At 38.6% G+C, this 21,647-nt stretch overlaps 1 protein-coding gene across 3 annotated transcripts in view; it reads left to right on the top strand.

The window, feature by feature from the left end:
• The window catches only part of LOC134542643 (phosphatidylinositol 4-kinase beta), a 98,479-nt gene that overhangs the window by 22,477 nt on the left and 54,355 nt on the right, over positions 1–21,647 (top strand). For all 3 annotated transcript variants that reach the window (XM_063387048.1, XM_063387049.1, XM_063387050.1), the window contains 3 exons: positions 5,191–5,308; positions 7,019–7,281; positions 14,466–14,593. In XM_063387048.1, the coding sequence (XP_063243118.1) occupies positions 5,191–5,308; positions 7,019–7,281; positions 14,466–14,593 (509 nt within the window). The remainder of the gene's footprint in view (positions 1–5,190; positions 5,309–7,018; positions 7,282–14,465; positions 14,594–21,647) is intronic.

The raw sequence follows: 21,647 nt of genomic DNA on the forward strand, positions 1-21,647 counted from the left end.
TCATCTCGGTCAATTCGTTCTTTTCTGTGTATGGGATCTGGCTCTTTTATCAGGTGTCGTAACTCGTTCATCCTTTAGAGTATTAGGTACGTGTTTTTGTATTTGAATTTGAACATTGCTTTCCGTAGCCAGTGAATCACAGTTGCGTATATGAAACAAGATTATTTATATTTTATTACTTTTTAAGTTACAAATATTAATATATAGGCTATTTACACTCTAGTGACAGTAAAGTGTTTACATGTAGACCAACACTTTTAGAGAAAAAAAGACAAAAATTTAATACTACTACTGCGATTCAGTATGAAGAGAAACAAATGAAGTACATTAATTAACCCAAAAATGGTAAGTGTGAACATTTGTAGTTTACTTTCCCTGTTATTTTTAATTCATACGGTTTTTTTTTTTTTTTTTTAGTTTTTTATTTCGAAATTTGTGTATGTGAATGTGAAAAAGCAATTTTAAACCACTACTTAACAGTTGACATTTTCAGGTATAGATACTTTTCATGTTACCCTATTTTATTTGATCAGTTATCGTTTGCTCATGTGAACATACGCACGCTGTGATTACTAATTCTTCAGACTCCTGACGTCATGAATCATTTCACGAACGAATCAGACCGGGCGCATGGCCGGTTCTCATCTCGTTCTCTCGTTCTCTCCGCGTTTTCGTTCTTCCGAATCTTTCAAGGTACCGGCTCTCAAAGAGCCGGTTCTTTACATCGCGAACGAATCGCAAGATTTCGTTCTCTCAAAGATTCGTTCTTTTTGAACGAATCGTTCACGAACGACCCATCACTAGTTTACATACGACAGTAGGCAAATAAACTGTTGAGTGTAAAGGTTAAGTTGTAATTGCAATTGCAATTGTGGATACTTGATAAAATTATTGAATAATTATGTATTTTTGTCAGATTATTGAGTTTTACTTTTTTGGATCATATTATCCTGTTAACTAAAGTACAGATTTCTCGATCTCGACTCGATTCTCGAGAATTTTTAAATTGCTTTCTCGATCTCGTCTCGAATTCAAAAAAGTCTTTCTCGCACATACCTACTATTTATGGAGCCTAATGCTTTAGAGTACGCAATTTAAAATAAAACAAACATTTTTAGGAATGCATTAGTCGTGCTAAGTGGTGAGGGACTGGTGTATAACATTTATAGAAATTTATATTTTCATGTACCGTGTTTTATCGCATAATCGTCGCACATTTAATGCCAAAATAAGGTTTTGAAAAGTAGGGGTGCGACTTTTATGAGAGAATTTTTTTTTTTTTTTTTTTTTTTGGGATTTATTTTTGGAGGTTATGTTTTTCATAACAACAAAATACGTTGCAAATCAAGTACATTTAATTAAAAATTAAATTATTCACAAACACACGCTAAACAATTAAAATGATTTACTTAACAATCTATTTAAAAAAAAATCTTTGGTAATGCTTCTGTTATACAAGAGTCATTTTTCCATTGTAACCTGCAAGAGAGAAAACTTTTACAGTCAAGCAATAAGTAGTTTAAAGTAAAACACCGTACCCGTAAATTAAATAATTTAACTCACCAGAATTACTCTGCATCGCTTATTTCCGTACTTGAACCATTGCTTCCGCAGAGGTTGTCAGAATCGTCGCAGTCACTATGCCAGATATCATCATCTTCACTTCTGTCAATGGCGTTTGCGATACCAGCTTTCTTTAAACTTTTGATGACAAGTTTGAAAGATATCTCGTTCCAGCTTGCCAGAATCCACTGGCACACTTTTTCCAACGATGGCCATTTCAATCTTCTTATAGGTGTTTGGGCATGTTCGCCAGTCGACATCCAATCTGCGTAGTAACAGCGCAAATTGTCTTTGAAAGGCTTATTCAAGCATACGTCAAGTGGTTGTAAAACAGATGTCAGGCCACCTGGAATTATGACAAGATCTGTTTTGCCTTCTGTGATAATTTTTTTCACTGGTTCCACAAGATGACCTCGGAAACTGTCCAACACAAGCATAGATGGCCGTTTCAATAACGCTCCCGGACGATTGTTCCACACACATTTTACCCTGTCCAACATTAACTTTTCATCCATCCACCCTTTTCCCTGAACACATACTAGTATTCCACGCGGAAATACTAAACCCTTCGGCAATGTTTTGCGTTTAAAAATAACGTATGGCTGTAATTTTCTTCCGTCGGCTGTAACTGCCAGCATTACCGTGCAGCGCATCTTCTCGTTTCCTGTGGTTCTTATTGTAACGCTAGCTGCATTTTTCTTACTAATTGTCATGTTCCTCGGCATATCAAAATAGTGTACAGGTGTCTGGTCTGCATTGCCAATTCGAGAAAGCATGTATGCATTTACTTTACGCTTTTGGAGTACGAAGCTGTGAAATCTCGCAATTTTTTCATTGTAATCTACAGGAAGCCTTTGGCACAAGAAAGTTCTTCCGCGCACACTCAAATTATTGCGCCGTATGAAACGCATAACCCAGCCTGCAGATGCCTTGAACAGATTGTTAGGAATATTGTTTGCTCTTGCAATTTCCCGGGCCTTCCCCTGAATCATTTCGTAAGAAATAGCACAACCATTATTTCGAAGTTCACGCACATATTCAAGCATGCTTGCATCAACTTCCGGATATTTCCCACATTTCGCCCCACGGAAAGCTTTCCATCCAACATTGGTTTCACTTAATTTTTTTTTTGTTTCCTCCAATCTCGCACTAATTTTTCGTTAATGGAAAATTCACGGCCTGCCGCTCTGTTCCCATGTTGTTCAGCATGAAGAATTACTTTCAGTTTGAAGCCCGCACAATAATTACTGTATTTTCCCATTATAGCAACTACACTGCCTGACTGCAACATGAAAACTGATTATTGTCACGTTGTCGCTCAGTGCTTCGTCCTGTGACCTTGGCAAGGTCATGTTTACTACCTACACAAAGTGCTCTGAATCTAACAGCGGGACCAAAAACATCACATGACTGTAATGCAGCGGCCGGACCAAAAACATCATGCAATTTTTATGCGCGAATTGTTTTTTTTCCATTTTGGACGTCTTAAAATCACAGTGCGACGATTATGCGATAAAACATGGTATATCTATCTATAACATGTGCAACACACCCTTTCATCAGTCTACAAGAATGTGTTGGCGCTTCTTGCTTAGCTGTGTCACCCAGGTTTAAAGGCTGTGCATCCGTCCTGTGCATCACAGAACATGCAAGCTCACTGAGTCGAGGTCAATAGTAACTTTAAGTAAATGAAACTTAGTGAAAAAACACGTGTCTTAACATGGAATTCATGAACACAAGTAATGACAGTCAGTGGGTTTGCAGTTATCCAGCTCAGTACGCATACGCTCGTCTTGTGGTATCGCCATATCATATTGCAACACTAATTATTGTGATGACACAAGGAGCAGCAAACCAAGTCATGGCACATTGTTTAACTCTGCAGCCCAGCTGTACTGGGTCTGTGGCTACAGGCCAGAAACAGACTTCTTCACCTCGCGTGCTTCCACTAAGCTCTGCACACTTGGCGAGATCTGTCTCGGAAAAATCAGGTTAGCTAATGTCACGTCGGACTCCAGAATACTGAATGCTTGAACTGGCCAAAAATGAACTTATACTTGTGTGTGTGTATATATATATATATATATATATATATATATATATATATATATATATATATATATATATATATATATATATATATACACACAACACATATATATTTTGGACCTAGCTTAGACCCCACTTGTAATTCACATACAGTTTATGTGTTAGGCAAAATAGAAAATAATGAGCCAACGAAGCAATTATTAAAAGCCTCAAAAAGTCTACTAGAATTATGTTTACACAGGCAAGTGCCATGTAAAAAATATTGCTATTAGATATTATTCAAGAAGGCACTTTCAGACATACTTATCTTTGTAGGAGGTACAAAGTTCCACAGACAGTTATCATAGTCCATTTAAAGCACAACTGTTATGCAGTGTTGATGCCCAAAAGATATTTTCTTAAAACTGTCTATCTTCATTTTGGAGTATGGTAATTTGTTAATGAAATCTGTATGTAAGATTTATTTTCCTTGCAAGGATGGGATACTGTTTAGAGTTATAGATTTAAACTATACCTGAATATTAATAACAATTAATTATAATTTATAAACATTAAAAAATATGAGGAACATAACGAAACTTCTTAAAATGTGTTTAAAAAGTATAATATAGCCATTTTCAATCTAAAATGTTGAAATTACCATTTTACATGTGAAAATGCCAAAATTAGCATTATTATTAGCATTATAGCATTTGCTAGTGCATCAGGTCTCTAATTATAGATCTGAAAAAATCATCCTTAGTTTCTCTGGTGTGATTATTTAGAATTGATAGAAATAAATACAGTAATGCAAACAGAACATACCTAATTTTTATATTTTGTATAAATGATTTATTTTATCATCGTTTAAAGCTCAAGTATGAATGACATGGAACCAAAATAACTACCCGACACTTCCATAGAAACAAATTTATTTAGCCGAGGCATGCACAATGTCATTGTCTTGTGCCGTAACGAACTGCAACTATTCTTAGTACTGCACGCGTCATTAGACCGGCAGTATTACAATGGGGACGAGATGTTAAGCCTGCCCATTTATTCATTCCCTTATCCTTCCTTCATTTATTCATTCATTCATCCATCCATTCATTCATTTACACTGCTAGCATGGATGACTATGGTGGAACCAGTTTTTCTCTGAAGAGCCAAAGCCAATTAGTTACAGGGAAGTTATGTTTATGTAAAAATAAATTAACAGCCACTATAACAAGACTTGATGTAAGCTTTTGGACATACGCCATTGCTATGCACATGTATGTCTGTAGAAGAAAACTATATAAAACACAAATGACAAAAACACAAGTTAATTCTTTGTTTGTTTACCATATTCCTGTTGTGGAGTATTGTGGGGTGTTTATATCCTGACAACAGCAATTTTTTGCTTAATTTGTGTTTTTTGTAGTTTTCTTCTACAGACATGCATGTGCATAGCAATGGCGTATGTCCAAAAGCTTACATCAAGTCGTGCACTCCCATTGCACAAATATTTCAAAGATAACACACATCAGCTAGCAGTGAGACATCACAGTTGATGTGAACGAGTGTTGTAGTGTTGTAATGTGTGCGTCGGGTGCGCAGGCAACAAGATGTTCAGCTTCCCCGACCAGGACGTGGACTTCTACTTGCCGCAGCTGGTGTGCATGTACGTGCAGATGCACGACGTGGCTGAGGTCATCCACCCGTACCTCGTGCACAGGTGAGCACTGCTGCAGCCCACCTGCTAGATTACTACCCTGTTTTATCGTATAATCGTCGCAACCATATTTTAGTCTGTCAAAATTGGGATTAAAAAACTTCTCGCTTAAACGTTGCATGATGTTTTTGGTCCCGCTAGTAGATGCCGAGCGCTTTATGTAGGTATCTTTTCCGTATAAAACAATGTATTTTAAAGTAGAAATCTAATATTTATTCGGTCATTACCACTTACTTAATAAATTAACGGATAAATACGAAGTTGTTTGACGTGTAAATTTTCTTATAAAGACGATTTTAAACGTTATTTCCTTTATCTGATCGTCTGCGTCGCTGCGGTGTAGGTATAATATAAAATTTAATTTCGGTCATTACCACTTATTTATTTTACAGAAATACAAAGTTGTCTGATGTGTAAATTTTCTTTTAAACGGTATTTCCTGTATCTGATAATCTGCATTACCGCGGCGTACCGCTTATAAAAATGTAGCCAGCGCATCATTCATGTTTGGTTATGTTGCTTCCTGTATAGAGCGCGCGCATGTAGCCGAATATTGATATCTCGCCGATTGGATGCAATTCGCACTCTCTGTCAGGTGCCGAGTTAACTACATGATAGCCCGCATTCTTTCGTGGCAAGTGTGTACTACGACACGTTAGTTCACGTCAGATTCTAGTGGCTTGCGTTCACGTTAGAGTTTTTAATGTTGAAGAAAGGTTTTTGTTTAAGGAATTATTAATATAGATTGTTTGGCGTGCTCTTGTATACTCCACCTTTTTTTAAATAAACGTACTTTCCATGAACGGGTTTTGTTTTCATGAATAACTTTACGTAACAAAAAAAAAATTTTTTTTTTTAAGATTAATTGTCGCACTCCTACTTTTCAAACTTTATTTTAGAATAAAATGTGCTACGATTATATGAGAAAACACGGTAACATAGCTACATTGATTTTGAGAGGTAGGGACCTGAAAAAATCACGGATCGCAATAAACTCGTAAAATAATGTGAATTTTGGTGTTTTGAAGTCAAAACGCGAGTTTCTAATTTTTTCCATCTTTTTCGCGAAGTTAACAAATGTTAACATATCCTACTGTGCTCGTGTTTTGTACCTCTTCTCCCCAACAACGGGAACCATAACCATATCGTCACATGTCAGGCCTAGTGCTGGAACAGCTTAGTTGAAAAACTACACGCTCTGCATCTAAACTAAGTTACTTAAGCCAGTTTGGACTGCTGTTGTTTTTCTTTATGGCCTTTGAAATGTCTGCAGAGAGCTGGACGAGCTTAGTTGAATAACTAAATGCTGTGCATCCAAACTGCATTACTTATCCCTGTTTTGACCCTTTTTTTTTTTTTTTACTGTCGGTTGGCAGCTAACATGGAACTACACTTCAGAATTTCCTTGGAACAGTTTTTCTAAAATTTAAGAATTCATCTATAATAGCTTCAAAATAAAAAAAATCTATGGAATCCGTTAATTAGTTTTGAAATGCCGCTCATTTGAAAAACGCGCTTTTTTTTCCAATTTTTTTTGATTTTGAACCAACTTCAAAAGCCTTTAACATGGGCTAAAAAAAATTTTGGGGCGAAATCCTTTTTAGCACACTTCATGTCTCCACTAGTTGTATCTGCAAGTCCGAGATGGTGACCTGAACTGGAGTGTAATGGCTGCGCAGTTGGAATGCATGTGGGCTGTCCGCCTGACGGCAGGTGCCGGCGCTCCCCGGACTTCTCCCTGAAGTGCGCCTGGCTGCTGGACGCCTACAGCTCGGACGCGCCGCTGCCCACCAAGAGGAAGTCGCACGGCACCAAGCTGAGGAACCTGATCCTGTCGGACGAGCTGCGGCCCCGGGGTCGGCCCCCGCCGCCCCCGGCGCCCCCCGCCTCGCCGCCCGCGCACCGGAGGACCCACCAGAGGTCCTGGTCCGACGCCACCGGCCTGTTCCCCGCCCACAAGCGGCTGCTGGCCCCCGGTGAGACCCCCTCTCTCCGCAGTTACATCAGTACTCGCCAGTGATGTGCAAACATCTAACCTCGGTAACGAGCATTTTCATGTGTTCTCTGTTGCATATAATCATGTAATACGAAACTCTGACACTAAATTGAATGTAGAACTCTTGAAAATAATGCCAAGCGCGATAAATTACAAAAAAATTATTAATTTTAAGGGGGAAAAGGTTTTATATATATATGTATGTGTGTGTGTGTCTATTATATATATATATATATATATATATATATATATATATATATATATATATATAACAGCAACATTAAAAATGCCTATGATTTATCAGCCAGGAAAATTGTGCCGGGATGAACATGGCGTCAAAAATATTTACACATTTTGTTGATTCTTTAAAGCATTAAATTATGAATGTGGCACTACTTTTTCAGGTATTTTTCCAAACTGAAATTTGCAGCCTAATATGTCCCGGCTTTCAACTGGATTTTCGACAAGGAATTTTTTTTAAAACACTGCCCGTCTTGTCCAAATGCATTAAGCAGTTCATACTATGAAGTTTCCACACATGTTACAAGGTACACTTCTATAGCATTACTTAAATATTATCCTGAAACATTTAAAAACATATTACAAAACATATTATAACGCTAAGTATATGTTTGTAAATTGGTTTTTGCTTAAATGACTGAAATCATTCTGCAAATATTTCCTACAAACAAACCTTATTGAGCTGATTCAACATTAACATTAGTAAATAAGACTCCCTTCTTGCAGCTATAGCTGATCTATTTATTGCTTTATTTTAATTTTGAAAATTAAGTTATCATTGCCAGTACTGAGCAGCATTAATAATTTAAAAAATAGAAATAAAAAATTATTTAAATAAATTTTCAAAATTAAACAAAATGTAACTTTTTTGATACTTCAAATAACTTAGTCCATTTTAGAAATTTTTTAACTAAAGGTATTTTGTTTATTACAGTAAGGGGTTTAAATTATTTTGCTTTATGAACGTCTTAACTGTAAATACTTATATATTGATACAGTTTAAATCAATAATGTATATACAGTAAATCAATAATGTACAGTGAAACCTCTTTAATACAAACCTGAAGGGACCTAAAATTTTGCGGTTTGTATTAACGAGGTTTGTATTAACAGGTGCATATGCTCACATTAATAATAATCGACAAAATCAAGTATTGATTTTTTACTCAAAAATTAGTCAAATAGAGAATTAAAGAGGCTTGAAAAATTCATTGATTTTTTTCTGCACTTTTTTAGTTGCATAAATGTCCTTTACTGCACTACAAAGTTTGTCGAAGGAAGACAAGACATCAGTGTCTACATCACTAGCAGCCAGAACATTTTCCAAGACAATTAATGCTGAAGTGGACTTCACTCTAAGAATTTTTAAAAAATATTTCAACCTCAAAATTAGTGTCAGAAATATATCAGTTACTTGTCATTAAAGTTAAATCAGTTGAAAAATAAATAAAAATGGAAGTATTTTACTTAATTCAATTTACACTTGCAAAAAAAAAATATGCACAATAAATCTACATGGAAATTAAAGTCTTTTTCAATATCCTGAAGTCTGAAATATGTTTACTCATGTCATCAAATGTAGAGCTGTACTGAAGAAGCCGATTTTGCCAATATTTAGTTGAATCGGCATTTCTGCCGACTTCCGATACGCTTGTTAATTTTCGGCCGATATTACTGAAAAACGAGAGAGACTGCCATAACCTAAAAATCCACGATTACCCTTTTCGCTTTTCGTAGTAGTACTGCATTTTTTCAGATCGCATTATTTCTTCGCAACATGTGCCAAACGTACATATAAAAATTTAACATCCTATTTTTCAATAATGTTCTTTATTTTTAATATGTCATATATAAATACATTACCGTCACAGTAAATATACATCTCGGTTGTTACGGTAACTGTAGTGCAAATGTGGTAGCTATCGTGCTTCTGTAGTAATTATGGTATCGACAAAGAATCTTTAGTTCTTTTTATGGTAATTATCTTCGGATATCAATTGGGTTTGTACTGTAGTTATGGTACATCATCCAATTTCTTCGTAAGTTGTTGTTCATTTGTCTTTTCTTCATATTTAAGTGCTCCATTACTTGGCTGCAGATTTAAGTTGATTTTTACTACTGTATACTATCGTTACGGTTTTTATGACGGTTTCTTTCTAAGAAATGGTTATTTCTGCAAAATCTTTATGGTTAAACGATCATCTATTACAATTTATAGTGACGGGACCACATATTTTGTACGATCAATGCGGACAAAACGATAATTCGAACATCGGTACAAGCGGACTTTTTTAACCTTAGTTGTATGGCAATTTTGCCGGGACCGTAGAAAGTATACGATAAACACGGACAATCGATACATGCGAATTCGATAGATAGAGATTTGACTGTAGACCATTTACCGTACAAATTATTTGCAGTTAACAGAATTATAGTGAAGCTGCGTGCACGTGATTAAAGTGTGTGATTCTTGTTCTAAAATTTCATTCGGTTTATCCGATAATAAAACAATAGTACACTACGTGAGCGGACGTGAGGTTACTTCGTAATACATAATAACGAATATTTCGTATTAACCGTATTGATTGACATTACCGTATTTACTCGTGTATAGCGCGCCCTCGTGTATAGCGCGCACCACGATTTTTGCAACTAATTCCAAAGAAAAAAAAAATTGAAATTTTTTTTTTCCCATAAATAAATTTTACTAAAATTTTGTGGTACCTGATTATTTAAATTGATGTGTGGTGATGCGTCAGGAAAATACATAAACTCTGCTGTGTAAACGGAAGATAATGAAGCGCTATATCGCCACAACTGGTACGTGGGCGGGCGGGAGGGAGGAAGGGAGGAAGGCGTGCCGCGCTACGTTGCTAAGCTGGCGCGGAGAACTTGATGACTCACCGGTGAGGAATGGAGGAAGCGAAGAAGTTGGGTTGGGGGGGGGGGCGGGAAACTGGTGACAACATTCTCTCTTTCTCTCTCTCTCTCTTTTTACTAGCTTCTGAGCTGGCTTTCTGTAAAGGGGGGAGGTCTAAAAATAAACAAGAGACCATGATGTGCGAGCTTGCGCGTGTGCGTGTGTGTGTGTGTGTGTGTGAAAGAGAGGCCTTGTTGCTTGTGCTTATGTGTGGGGGCTGGCCAGAAACGTCACCCGTCACCCGGCAGTTAACGACTTCCACTCCTCCCCGCCTCCCCCCCCCCCCCCAAACTTTTTTTTTCCGTGTATAGTGCGCATCCTTATTTTTTTCCTTTACTTGAGGGGAAAAAAGGGCGCGCTATACACGAGTATATACGGTAAATATGCTATCCCAGTCTGAAGGGGAATGAAAAGTGTTCGAATAAACGCGAACTTTGAAATAACCAGTATTTTATTAACAAGGTTTCACTGTATATACAATATTCAAGGTGATGTCTGAAAATATTGTAAAATGCGGGAAAGTTTAAAATGTGGAAAATTTATTTTAAGTTATTTTTTGCTCAAAGAATTGTGATATAATAATACCTAAACATACTATACTCTGACATACACATAATTATTCATTAAGAGTGTCTGAAGCATACAATAATTAACATTTAAGACCCATATTTACATTCTGTATAGAGTATAAGTAAGTATACATACAGTATACTTCAATTAGCAATTCATAGTAACATCAGACTTTAGCACAGATGTATTTTCTTTTCTTTGAAAAACCACTACACAAGCTGTGTTTCTTTCAATGATTTCGCGATTTTTCACACTTGTGTTCAGAGTTGCATTAGGCGGACCTAACCTCTCAGCGAGTGAAACACGAGTATCTTTGTGCTCTTCCACGCACTTTTATATGTTTAGTTTTTCATCAATTGAAAATGTTTTTTGCCATTTATGTGCTGCCATGTTGATAAAATATGAGCAGATGAAAATTTGGTTTATTACTTACACTAAGAGACCAAATTTTATGCTTATTTATGTTTAAATTTGTTACTATCTATTTTCTTTTTAACAGATGTTGACAAAGCATATCAAAAAGTCCATGAGCTACAGCGCTAGTGTTCCCAACAGCATTTAGGACTTGGTATTTCACATGAGTGTTATCTTCATATGTATGATGTACATGACAAACACGGAAATAACGAATTTATGTAGTTATAGCAAAAAAAAATATATCACAAATTGCAGGAAGCAGATTGTAGGTGTGTTGTAATCAACGGGACTTTATTTCATTTAACCAAATAAGTTTAAAACGGGGCTGAAATAAAATGATGCAAGTAACTGGTAAACGTTAAAAGCAGTAATGTAAAATCACTGTAGTTAAATTCCCTTAAAAAAATAAATACCCGGTTTTATCGCAAAACATTTTCCTAACTAATATTTATAATACTCAGGTAATTATTATGATTGAATTTTTAACATGCCATCCTTCCGTGACAAAAAAATACTACTGTGGCCTGACCCAACTAGTTTGGGGATTTCTGCTAATTTGGAGGTGTCTGACAATGCAAGTGAATAAGATTTTTTCAAACATTTTTAAAAGTGACAGTGCAAACACATTGCAGACGAGTCACATAAATATCATACATGTCACTGACAAGTTTGTATCAAAGGAAATAATTTAAACTGAAGCAATGGTTTAAATTTTGAACTGTATAGTTTTCTCGCTATTATAATTTTGATGTCCTACACTGCAAAAAATTACTGGTCCACAAAGCCCATTCTTTCCACTCCAATATTTCGCAAAGTTTTTTCCCGAAACCGTTTCTTACTTCTTCAACTTCTAAACTTTTTGGATGGATACAATCAGCCAGTAGGTGATCACTTGTACAAAATTAGCACAGTTCTTGAAACCATGAAAATGAAATTCAGAATGTGGTTACAGCCATACCAAATCTTACATATAGATGAAAGTATCATTGTGTGGATAGGTCGCTTGGTTTCTCTTTCTCTGTTTCTTCCTCTTTCTCTCATTCATTCTCTCTCTTTTTCTCTCTTTCTTGCCCTTGTTCTCTCCCTCTTTCTCTCTTTCTCTCCATGGGTGCAGCACTGGTCACACTCTCTATTAGCGCCCAGGTGTGGGCAGCTGCACAGTCACCATTCCAATACACACCCGGCTCAGTGTTGCTGCATGACCTTGAACTGTTGACTCACCTGGGGAGGGAGGCAGTGCCTCTTCCCCTCTCTTCTCCACCAACGCTACATGCTGAGCCGATCAGCACTGCTCTCACTTCCCATTGGCTACCCTCCTCCTGGCCAGACATGCGATAAAGAGGGCACAGAAGCTGTGGTTACCAGTCGCTGCCTGACTGTTGCCTCGTCTTATCGCCTCAATACTCGATGCCTTGGCTCATTTATCCACCTGTCACTTGAAAGAGAAATGCTGCCGACTGTCCGTTTCCGGAAGTCTCAACCCGTTTGTCCAAATATGCTTCTTTGAAGCATTGTGTGGTCAGCACGCCAGAAAGTGTTCAAGATCATCGCAGGCAGTTCCGTGTCCTTTAACAGTTGGCAGCTGTCAGTATGTATCAAGGTGGCCAGATTCTGTGACTTGTGTTGGGTTCAGCCTTTGCACCGAAAAATGTCTTGACGAATCATTTACCATCTGGAACCTTGTGCCTGCTCTGATGGGGAACCCCTGCCACATTAATATTCCTGTCAGAGACTTGATTTTTCTACGTGCACCTCTCGTGACTCGGCCGTGTCTCCTGCCGATTGGCCGCCTGTGGCGAGGTGGCCATTGAGACCCCGATGAGCATCTTGGCCCCTCGTCGCCTGTTCCCGGCAAAGGAGCTCCAGAGTAGAGGGGCCAGTGTCGGGAAGGCAACTCATCTCAAATATAGCTTGGGTTTAGTCTAGGCATGGTCGGGCAGAGAAATTTGACTTCGGGCGGGCTCGGGCGGGTAATTGTCCAAAATTTTCGGGCTCGGGCAATCTCGGTCGGGCATCAAAATCAGTTAATGAAATGAATTTTGAACATAAAATAGTCGTACTTAAGTTTGCATTGACAAACCTGAACTGTTTTTATTTATTTACTATACCGCACTGATATGAAAGTTAAACATTAAACTAAAAAATAGAGTGCATATTAATCTTGGAAATAAAGTGCTTATTAACTAAATTGTGTTTGGGTAGCTGTTTGAAGGTTCATTGTCACTGCTGATTGTTTGACCTACACTTCCACTGGTATCCATTTTGGTAAAATAATGACATGAATTAAATAGAAACAATTCACAACCACTTTCTGCAAATGCCACGCAACTACAATGTGTGTAATTAAAGTCAGCTTATAATCCTTCTCGCACACAGCAAGCAGCTCCACCGGCCTTGAACACTACTTTGTGACTATTGAGCAGTGAGCATCCGCCGTGCGTACGCGCGCGCGTGCGTGTGTGTGTGTGTGTGTGTGTGAGAGGCGGGCGACCAGCTGCATCGTTAGCCAGCGAGATTAACGGTAAATGTTGACCTTGACCACTTCCGCTTGCTGCAGGGCTCGCTCTCTTATATGTCTCCCCCTCCCACAAACACACTTGCTGACCGGGCACCTTCTTTATCTTATCTCTCACGCACACTCACTTCACCGGCTGGTGCCGGGACGGCGGCGGCGTGGCATGTTCCTGCAGCTGCCGCGCGTTCCAAAAAAAAGAAGCTTTGTTTACTTGCGCCGTGCGGTATTGCCGTTTTCCAAGGTGCCCGATATTTTCGGGCACTGAAATACCCGCCCGGAATTTCGGGTATACTTGATACCCGAAACACTGCCCGAAATTTTGGGTACCCGACCATCCCTAATTTTGCCCCCCCCCCCCCCCCCCACCCCCACCCTCCTGAAACCTTGAAGTGGAGGCAAACGGGGGCAAAGAAAGTGCTGTGTAATCAATTTTTAGATAATAAAACTGCTTAAATAGCACCATTTTCCACCTTTAAATACAAATTTTCCCGGGGGAGGACCCCCGGCCCCCCGTTTCAATAGGGGGGATAGATGATTCTTTATAAAAAAAAATATATTGCCCCCCTTTTGGAAATTTAGTTGTTGTGCCCCTGCTAGTGCCAGTATGTTGAAAATGGTCGCAAGTCTGGTTACAAGGTTTATGGAAAGAAGTTTACTTTCTGCATTAGTTGAGCTGGTGTTGCTGGAGGTGGGAGTGCATTGGGGCGCATGCTGTCGGCAGGTAACAACCGCGTGTGTCTGGGGGACCTGAGCTCTGGCAGAGCCTTCGACAACGGCTGCACGTGCTTCGACAGTTGCCAGGGCGTCGTCAACGACCTGCGCGGCCGTCGCACGGACTGTACCTGCAACGTGAGTCCGCCCGCCCTCCCTTGCTCTGTGTTTCTCACTAGCAAGCGTTGTTTGGCACCTGGTGAAATGCATCAATCTTACCTTGTTTGCATGGTGAACTGCTGTCTGTTAATTCACCATGACATGAGTTCAATGTGAAATAATAACCATTGAATAAGAACATCCTTAAATCTTCATCCTAAAATAAAGGAAAGAGTAAAGTAATATATACACCAATCCCTCGCATAGCTTGTCTTCAATTAATGCGAATTCAGTTAGCACAATGTAAATTTTACTGCCCTAGTCTCGAATAGCACGTCTGTAAATTTCAGTTAGCACGAAATCGCCACAGGCTAAAAAAAATCTCGGAAACGACGCGACGTCAGGTATGGAATTCGAGGGGGGAAGAGTGGTTTGGAATGCGAGGGGAAAGAGATGCGCACGCAGATAAACAAACACCGGGCCGTACTGTTGATGCCCGGCCGCAGACAGGCCGTACCGTTGATGCCCGGCTGCAGACCAGGCCGTACCGTACAGAAACCAAAGTAGATGAAATTGGACACGTTTTTTTGAAAAAAAGCAAGATGATAGTGTTAATTTCACCCCAGAAAATATTTAACTAACTTTTATGTTTTGTATATGTACATATTGTACATACAGTACACTCCCTATTTAACGCTGTTGTCGGGGGATATAACTTTTACCCGCGTTGTTGCATAACCGCGATGTTTCGATGTGACCAAGGTGTAAAGGCATAAAACACCGCCTTTGTTCTAATAGGTCGGCAAGCACGCACAGTATAGACGGCCCGCCTTTGTGCGGACTTTGCATCCGCAGTTTCCACCAAACACGGGTGAAAAAATAAAAATAATAAATTTTAAAGATAAATATTAAATGTTGAATTGTTTTTATTTTTCCGCGTGCCGCGCACAGTTTGTCGCACGGCCTACGAGCGTGCCACACGCCGCCATACACACGTGCGGCACACAAGCTGCTGCTGCCAGTCTCGTGGTGTTAGCCACAGTATCTGCTTCGTCAGTGTCCGTAACAAAGTAAGTGCAGTGTGTGCGGTTACACACGATTCTGTGGTCAATGTCTTCTAAAAAGAAAGGCCGTAGTGATACTTCAAACCGAATATGAATCGCAAAGTACCGAGTTTGATTGACAAAATAAAAATTCTAGATTTACTTACAGATAGCTTGTCTTTTGTAGAAGCAGGCCGCAGATACAGGAAAAATGTTCGTGTTAATCGAAATCGCGTATTCTGAAGCATTAGTCCCCATAAATATAAGGCTAAATTATTTAATGTGTTCCAAGATGTGTAGGGAAGTAATCTTTACATAATATAAATGCGTAGAATAATACTTGAAAATGCATATGTCATATCATTTATCTTTTTAAGACTACCACCGAATACGTTAGATAAAGAAAACATGGCACAGTGTAACGGGAGATAAGTGGTAACATATTTACCGTCAGTCAGCAGGTTGGCTTGCCCGCCCAGGCGTGACCTTCAACACGCGCGTGCGTCTGTCTGCCTGCTGTTGCAAGCAGCTGGATCCTTTGTTATTACGTTTAAAACTTAACAAAATTAAAACACTTTTATGAAATTATGAACCGGTTTTATATAACTTTAAAACACACAGCCATATGTAAACATTTAATTTGTTATGCACAACTCTTATAAAAGCGGCTATGTTAACAAATCAGTTAACAGATAAACAGATTTAGATTTTCCCTAGAGCACAAACATAACATTAAAATACAGTAAACTCCCGATATATCGCGGAATCGGGTATATCGCGGGTCAAACCATAGGTTTGTTTGACTCGAGGTCTCTCGTGCTCCTCGGGAGTTGAAAGAGTTGGGGGCAAGTTGACCTGAGGGCAAAAAGAGTCGGTAACTTTTAATACACGAAGAAAACGCGATTTGTTGTAAAATAATGATGGCGGAAAATATAGCAGACATCGTGATGAGAAATTTGTTTGAAAATGAAGATTCATCTGAAGATGAAGTAGCTATTGATTTACCATATATTGGACTACAAATTATGAGAGAGCTTAAAGGTAAAAAAATATATAAATATTGCTTTTTGACTTTAAACCGCCTGTGGTATGCATAAGCTAACCTGTACTAGGAAACTATTGCAAATCTTTTGATTGTTAAATAAAGGACGCCAAATAAGTTATATTGTAATGTTTTTCCGCTTCAATGTCGTCATCTATTAAAATATTACCGTCATCACCAAATGTAGCTTGATAACATATTGACTCCATCGTCAAAGTCGCGCCAAAACAACCAGCAGACGACTTGCCCTCGCAACTCTTCCTCGAGAGGAGAGCATCGAGAGCATGACCTGAGTGACCTGAGAGCAACTTGCCCCCGCGAGTAGAACCACCATCCGCCAAACTGCTTCCGGAAAAGGGCGCCCCGAGAGTTGACAGGTCAAAAAGAGACCTCGAGTCAAACAAACCTCATGTCCCCCAGTCAGAAATGAATAATAATAATAATAATAATGGAATACATGGTTGACAGCCGATTAGGATAATTTTGCGTTGTAACTAACAAACTAAGCATCGGGTAGAAAAAAGCCTAGGCGTAGAAAATGTCCGCAGTAAAATTCTAAACAAGATATCTCCGTACATTATTCCTCTATCTTGTAGGGTTTTCAAATTTGGTCCAATCCAGCCCAGTGATATTTTCTGAAACACTAGTTCTTAACGTCGCTTTATCTCACAAATGAAGCATCGGACAGGGGACCTGATAAAGCCCACCGTCCAGCGACATTATCCAGCGTGACTCGGCTGGGGATTGATGTTGGATAGGCTTGGTTGTCTGCAAGCGCTGAATAGGGAGAGGCTAGCCGAGAACATGGAGAGAGGTAGAGATTAGAGCGGGCAGAAACACCAGGGGGAGTGGGGGAGGGAATGTGTTCACGCAGCACACAGGCAGAGCATGAGTCACTTGACTGAGCAGCGTCGCTGCGTACAAGGCAAAATCAGGTAGTCCGGTGTTTAAAATTCCACTCCAGAATCTTAATTGGTACTTTACTGGACATCTGTATATAAATGTTTTGTTACAACTTAAACCTACAGACGTAATATTATTGGGTAATTCATTGTATTATACAAGTTCATCTTTTTACTTTGGAATAATGTTTTAACATTAAATAGTAAAGTAAATCGGCTAGCGTATTTTTAATCTTTGCCCAGGAATTCCCAGTGGTCCAATATTTACGTGAACCATACTGTACCACTTTTGCCGTGAGGTAGTAAACAAGTCCCGGAAATGTTTATGTGTAGCGGTCTCCCGACCTTTAAACAGAGGCTGGGGAATATAACACTTGCCGATCCGAGCCACACACACTCAGCAACTCGACACAGCGTTTGGTGAAATAATTAAAGACAAGGTTTAACACGGTTTTTAATACGGCGTCACTGATTGCGCTAAAATTAAATTGGCGCAATTTTTGTTTCCCACATGTGACCATTTATAATTTACTGTAAGCATGGATAATAAAGTTTAACCACTTGACACGATAGACGATTCTTTATTTTTTATTGTACGAATGCTAGAATCTTTTTTTTTCCTGTATCTGCAGCCTGCTTCTACAAAAGACAAGCTATCTGTAAGTAAATCTAGAATTTTTATTTTGTCAATCAAACTCGGTACTTTGCGATTCATATTCGGTTTGAAGTATCACTACGGCCTTTCTTTTTAGAAGACATTGACCACAGAATCGTGTGTAACCGCACACACTGCACTTACTTTGTTACGGACACTGACGAAGCAGATACTGTGGCTAACACCACGAGACTGGCAGCAGCAGCTTGTGTGCCGCACGTGTGTATGGCGGCGTGTGGCACGCTCGTAGGCCGTGCGACAAACTGTGCGCGGCACGCGGAAAAATAAAAACAATTCAACATTTAATATTTATCTTTAAAATTTATTATTTTTATTTTTTCACCCGTGTTTGGTGGAAACTGCGGATGCAAAGTCCGCACAAAGGCGGGCCGTCTATACTGTGCGTGCTTGCCGACCTATTAGAACAAAGGCGGTGTTTTATGCCTTTTGACCTTGGTCACATCGAAACATCGCGGTAATGCAACAACGCGGGTAAAAGTTATGTCCCCCGACAACCGCGTTAAATAGGGAGTGTACTGTATGTACAATATGTACATATACAAAACATAAAAGTTAGTTAAATATTTTCTGGGGTAAAATTAACACTATCATCTTGCTTTTTTTTAAAAAAACGTGTCCAATTTCATCTACTTTGGTTTCGGTACGGCCTGGTCTGCAGCCGGGCATCAACGGTACGGCCTGTCTGCGGCCGGGCATCAACAGTACGGCCCGGTGTTTGTTTATCTGCGTGCGCATCTCTTTCCCCTCGCATTCCAAACCACTCTTCCCCCCTCGAATTCCATACCTGACGTCGCGTCGTTTCCAAGATTTTTTTTAGCCTGTGGCGATTTCGTGCTAACTGAAATTTACAGACGTGCTATTCGAGACTAGGGCAGTAAAATTTACATCGTGCTAACTGAATTCGCATTAATTGAAGACGTGCTATGCGAGGGATTGGTGTACAAAATGAAAACCTGAAAACTGGAAGACCTAAAGTTACCAATAATTACGCCAGATATGTAAGTTTCTCGCAAAAGCGCATATTTATTCCTAATAAATATTAAAGCTGTAAGCCATATCTGACTGCAAAACTACCTCCAAATGACTGTATGTGTTGCCCACCTGCACAAGATCCTTCTCTGCATGAGTACTTGTGGTTTTGTGTATGCCTCCGGGCTGTTCATGTCATGTCACAAGTAAATGAAATTTTAAAAAATTGATTAATCTTCAGTATGTGGTACCATGGCTCTTTGCCACCAAGGTAGCCGTCACAAACTATAAAGTTTACATTAACTAGGGGAAATGCAATGGCAAATTCATTTCTTCTAGAGAAATATTCTCTGATTACTTCAGTTCTGGTGCTGGGTTTGTCCCTAGGCTAGCAGATGTCTGGATATAAGTTTGAAATATACTGTGAGAAACAAAACAAAAAAAAAAAAAAAAAAAAAAAAAATTTATACCTGATGTTAGTTCATGTGATGTAGTTATTCATAATGTAATAATAATTAATAACATGTTAATACAGAATGTATTTCTTGACAGTTGTTTCCATTTCCATTTCTTGAAATCTGTGTCCATTTATTTTGTATTGTCAGATCATAAAACACATGGGATACTTGCACACTTACTCAGTAAGTTTTTCATCATTCATGTTCCTCATGAAAAATGAAACCAACTGTACTCATAAATAGCCACCAGTTGCACAGTTATGAAACTAAGAAATATTGTCTGCAAGCAATCTGGTGGTCACAGTACGGCGACAGCACTGTTTTCATTGGCTCAGACACACGCTGGATGAGGTAACTTAAGTCCTTCAAGTTCCTAGAAGAACATTTTTAACTTCACAGTCCGGCCATGCCACTCACATCACTGGTGCGTGTAAATCAGCCATTAAGAGGAAAATATTTTAGTAAAAGTGTGAAAAATAAACAAATTATAGCTTTAATGTATGAAAATGTTTTGAATTATTTACTTTAACATGGCATCATAATTGCTTGTTAATTGGTGGAGATAAAAGTTATGTTATGTTGTATTAAATTTATTAGGTATATTGAAGTGGGATTACAGTGTTTCATCGCTAGTACAGAATTACAACTTGGTTAGTACGGTGTTATGGATAAATATAAGTGATTATAGTTGTGATGTAACCTCATTTTTCGTAGATTAGTGCAAGGCGGGTTGCGTAAACATTGTGAGCTTACTGGCTGGAAAATATGGCAACTATGGCAAGAATCGGTGATTTTATGTGAATATATTTTACATCCAAATTATTGACAGTTCTTACTACCTACCATTCTAAATATTATACGATTCCTTATATGGTGCGATCCCCCACAGCCTAAGATCAACTGTTCAAATTCCAAATATAATCGGTGGGATCGAAGCACCAAATAATCAACCTGTCCATCCATAGTAATTATCTTTGACATCATATTGACACAGTGTTGGTTAAATCAGTTGAATTAAACTTGGAGCTGTTTTAGAAACAAACATTCTCCTGTAGCCCCTGAAACATTTTTTCTTGTGTATTGTAGTCACTGTGGACTACACAGTGTACTAATTTCACATTCAAATTTAAATCACTTTCGGTGCTCTGAAATATTGAAATATGGTGGTTGCACCCTTCAGTGCACAAATCGATCTAGAATAATAATGATGAAGAAAATTATTTTTTTCGTCCCCTTTTTTCATTAGTGATCCCCTTAATTTCTTTCATGTTCATAACTGCTGTGGACGGATACCGTGAAAATAAATGGCAGATCCTCAACCATTCTATAAGCACAGCTTGGAATATCTGGGTTAAATAAATTGGAATTTGATAGCCAAATACAAAAAAAATTATTGAAATTTACCATTTATTTAGATTCATTTTTTTAAAAGTAAAAATTTGGTTTAAAAAAAGTCTTATCTATCCATGCAAAGCAGGGTAGCATTACTAACATACAATAAACAATAGATAAACATTTAAATCTAACCCTGAAAAAGTGCAGAGAAGTTATAAAAATGAAGACTACCATGCTCTTGGAGTAAGGAGGAGCAAGATGTATTGTATTACCAGTTCCATTGGTGAAGTACCTACTATTGAGAATCAAGAAAAAACACAATCAGGTACTCAAGTTTGAAGTGTGAACAAAACTATTATTTAATTGTTTTGTCACGCATACCGGTAGGGGGTAAAAAAATAAAACTAATTTCTGCGATCGTGAAGCTTTACAGAAACTCATAGACAATGTGATTTATGACATTAAAAAATGTTCAATGTGATAGTTGGAACAATGTATAAATGACTAGTCACGACATATCTACCACCACGAGACACGTAATAGTTATTGACAGCAGGGCCGGATTTAGAGGTCTGGAGGCCTCGGGGCAACAGAGGAGCGGAGGCCCCCTGGCTCCAAATTATTTTCCAAATGAAATGAACAATTTTTTTCAGTCGAGTTTTCCAACA

Source organism: Bacillus rossius (genome assembly GCF_032445375.1).
Source record: "Bacillus rossius redtenbacheri isolate Brsri chromosome 9 unlocalized genomic scaffold, Brsri_v3 Brsri_v3_scf9_1, whole genome shotgun sequence".
In the NCBI taxonomy this organism is placed as follows: domain Eukaryota; kingdom Metazoa; phylum Arthropoda; class Insecta; order Phasmatodea; family Bacillidae; genus Bacillus; species Bacillus rossius.